Here is a 2,505-nt window from a genome sequence, read left to right on the forward strand (position 1 = left end):
TTGAAATTTCTCCTGTTATAGATAGCTATTTGGAATATCTCCTGTTACAGGTTTTTTTTACACCACTGATCACAACGATTCTAACGCTTCGCAACGATTGCAACGCTTCAAACGATTGTAATACTACAACGATTTCTATGGTTGCAACGATTGCAACGCATACAACGCTTCTAACGATTGTAATACTACAACGATTTCTACGCTCGCAACGATTGCAACGCATACAACGCTTACGCATTTGACATTACTTTATTGACTTTGGAATTTCTGCTGTTTAAAACATTTCCAACACAACTTCCAGAACTTCATTGTATCTCTCTTTTTTTGTTAAACAATAAACGCTGCTACAAACAGAAGTGCCTCTTTATATTTTTTTAAATAAATTTCTTATAACGAATCCTGGTATACTCGCTGAGTATACCCCAGCTATAGAAAGGGCCGGAAAAGGTCGTTAAATTTTTACGGGAAATTTGTTCCGAAGATGCGCGAGTTTAGAGGACCACTTGATAATTTACTTAAGTTAAATGTAAAATGGAAATGGGACGCGATACATCAGAAGTGTTTCCATCATTTTAAAGCTATAATGTCATCAAATTTATTATTATGCCATTATGATCCAAATCAGAAGTTAATTGTAGCTGCCGACGCATCAAACTATGGGTTAGGCGCATGCATCATGCATGAATATTCAGATGGATCCATTAAACCTATTTGCCATGCTTCACGTTCTCTCACTCCGGCTGAACAAAAATAAAGCCAGATAGAAAAAGAAGGACTTGCACTCATATTTGCAGTTACCAAATTTCATAAAATGTTGTATGGAAGAAGATTTATATTGCATACCGACCATAAGCCTTTACTGACTATTTTCGGTAGAAAAACAGGCATTGCTATACATCAAGCTAATCGTCTTCAAAGATGGGCAATTCAGCTTTTAGCATACGATTTTGAAATAAGATTCATTTCAACAAACAGTTTTGGTTATGCAGATGTATTATCTCGACTTAAAAACAACAACGAAAATATTTCTGAAAATTACGTTGTAGCATCAGTCAAATTAGAAAGAAATGTCAATTCAATTATAAGTAACACCATAAATACTTTACCAGTAACACATAAAATGATCACATATGAAACAGCAAAAGATCCAATTCTAAAACAAATAATATATTATATTACAAATGGTTGGCCTAACAAAACAATGAATAATAGAGAATTACAAGCATTTTTACACAGGAAAAATAAGTTATCATTAATAAATGAATGTGTTGTGTACGGTAAACGTATTGTTATTCCACAAGTCTACAAAAAACGTGTACTTAAACAATTACATCGTGGTCATCCAGGTATTGAGCGTACCTAGGCATTAGCACGAAGTTTTGTATATTGGTCAAACATTGATGCTGATATAAAAACATTTATTCAAAACTGCAAACAATGTTCAAATGCAGCAAAGATGCCTACGAAAACATTACTTCATTCTTGGCCCACACCAAGCGAACAGTGGGAGCGGGTGCATATAGTCACATATTGACATATCGACATTGACTTCTAATCGGGTGCCAAGAACTTTAGAGCGATCTTACATGTGATTTCTACAGCGATTATGCATGAGAGATCTCGCAGCTTCTCGCTCTCACGACCGCTGAATAAGTGTAAAGCACATGTAAGGTTAGCTTTAAGAAACTTTGAGCTTTGCTTTAATGTTCGGAATGGTATAAAATTAAAATTATAAAACTATATGCTCTCAGTTAAATTGTTCACTAGTTTAGATTTGGTTTAAGAAAACATTTTCTTGGATTGTTGAAAATAAAATTAAAATACAAAACTATATGTATATTGAAAATTATTATTAATTTGTTGTTGAAAACATTTCTTAAATTATTTAAAAATAAAATTAAAATACAAAACTGGCGACGAGGATAAAAATAAAATTTTTTTTCGATTGCTTTAAGAAAAGCAAAACGAATAGAAGTTTTGACTTCAAATTTTTTTAAATTCGAATCTCGGCGATATTTCAATTAAAGAAAAAAAATTATGCAATTTGAATGTTAATAACTGTATGAAACATTAATTAATTGTCTAATAAAAAGTTAGTAAAAAAAAAACGAAACAATAAAAACAACAAGTTGAAAAGAACTCGAATATTTTATAAAAAGAAAATATAACAGAACAAATTTTGTTTGCGAGTGTGAAGTCGTGTTGGTTAAAAACGAGTTTCTTTCTAGAAATAAAATATCATTCAAGGTTAAAATAAATTGCAATTACTGGGAATATTATCTTATTAAAAACAAAAACAAAATTTTAAAACAATTTTTTTCCAATTTATACAAAAAAAAAAAAAAGCACTAAAACAAGATTTCTAGAGCAGCAAATCAAAAATTTAAAACAATTATTTTTTATTCTGAACATACAAAACACATATTATATATAAAAAATAATATTTGATTAAAGAAAAGTGTCTTATAAAATACAAAAAAAAAACAAAAAAAAAAAAAAAAAAAA

General features: G+C 30.1%; 1 protein-coding gene across 1 annotated transcript; it reads left to right on the top strand.

Moving 5' to 3' along the window:
- Positions 1-811: 811 nt before the first annotated feature.
- LOC119665990 (uncharacterized protein K02A2.6-like) lies at positions 812-1,363 on the top strand. Its single transcript, XM_038075252.1, has one exon. It carries the CDS (start codon positions 812-814, stop codon positions 1,361-1,363), a length of 552 nt encoding a protein of 183 aa, XP_037931180.1.
- Positions 1,364-2,505: the final 1,142 nt, after the last annotated feature.

Source organism: Teleopsis dalmanni, chromosome 1 (assembly GCF_002237135.1).
Source record: "Teleopsis dalmanni isolate 2A chromosome 1, ASM223713v2, whole genome shotgun sequence".
Taxonomy (NCBI): domain Eukaryota; kingdom Metazoa; phylum Arthropoda; class Insecta; order Diptera; family Diopsidae; genus Teleopsis; species Teleopsis dalmanni.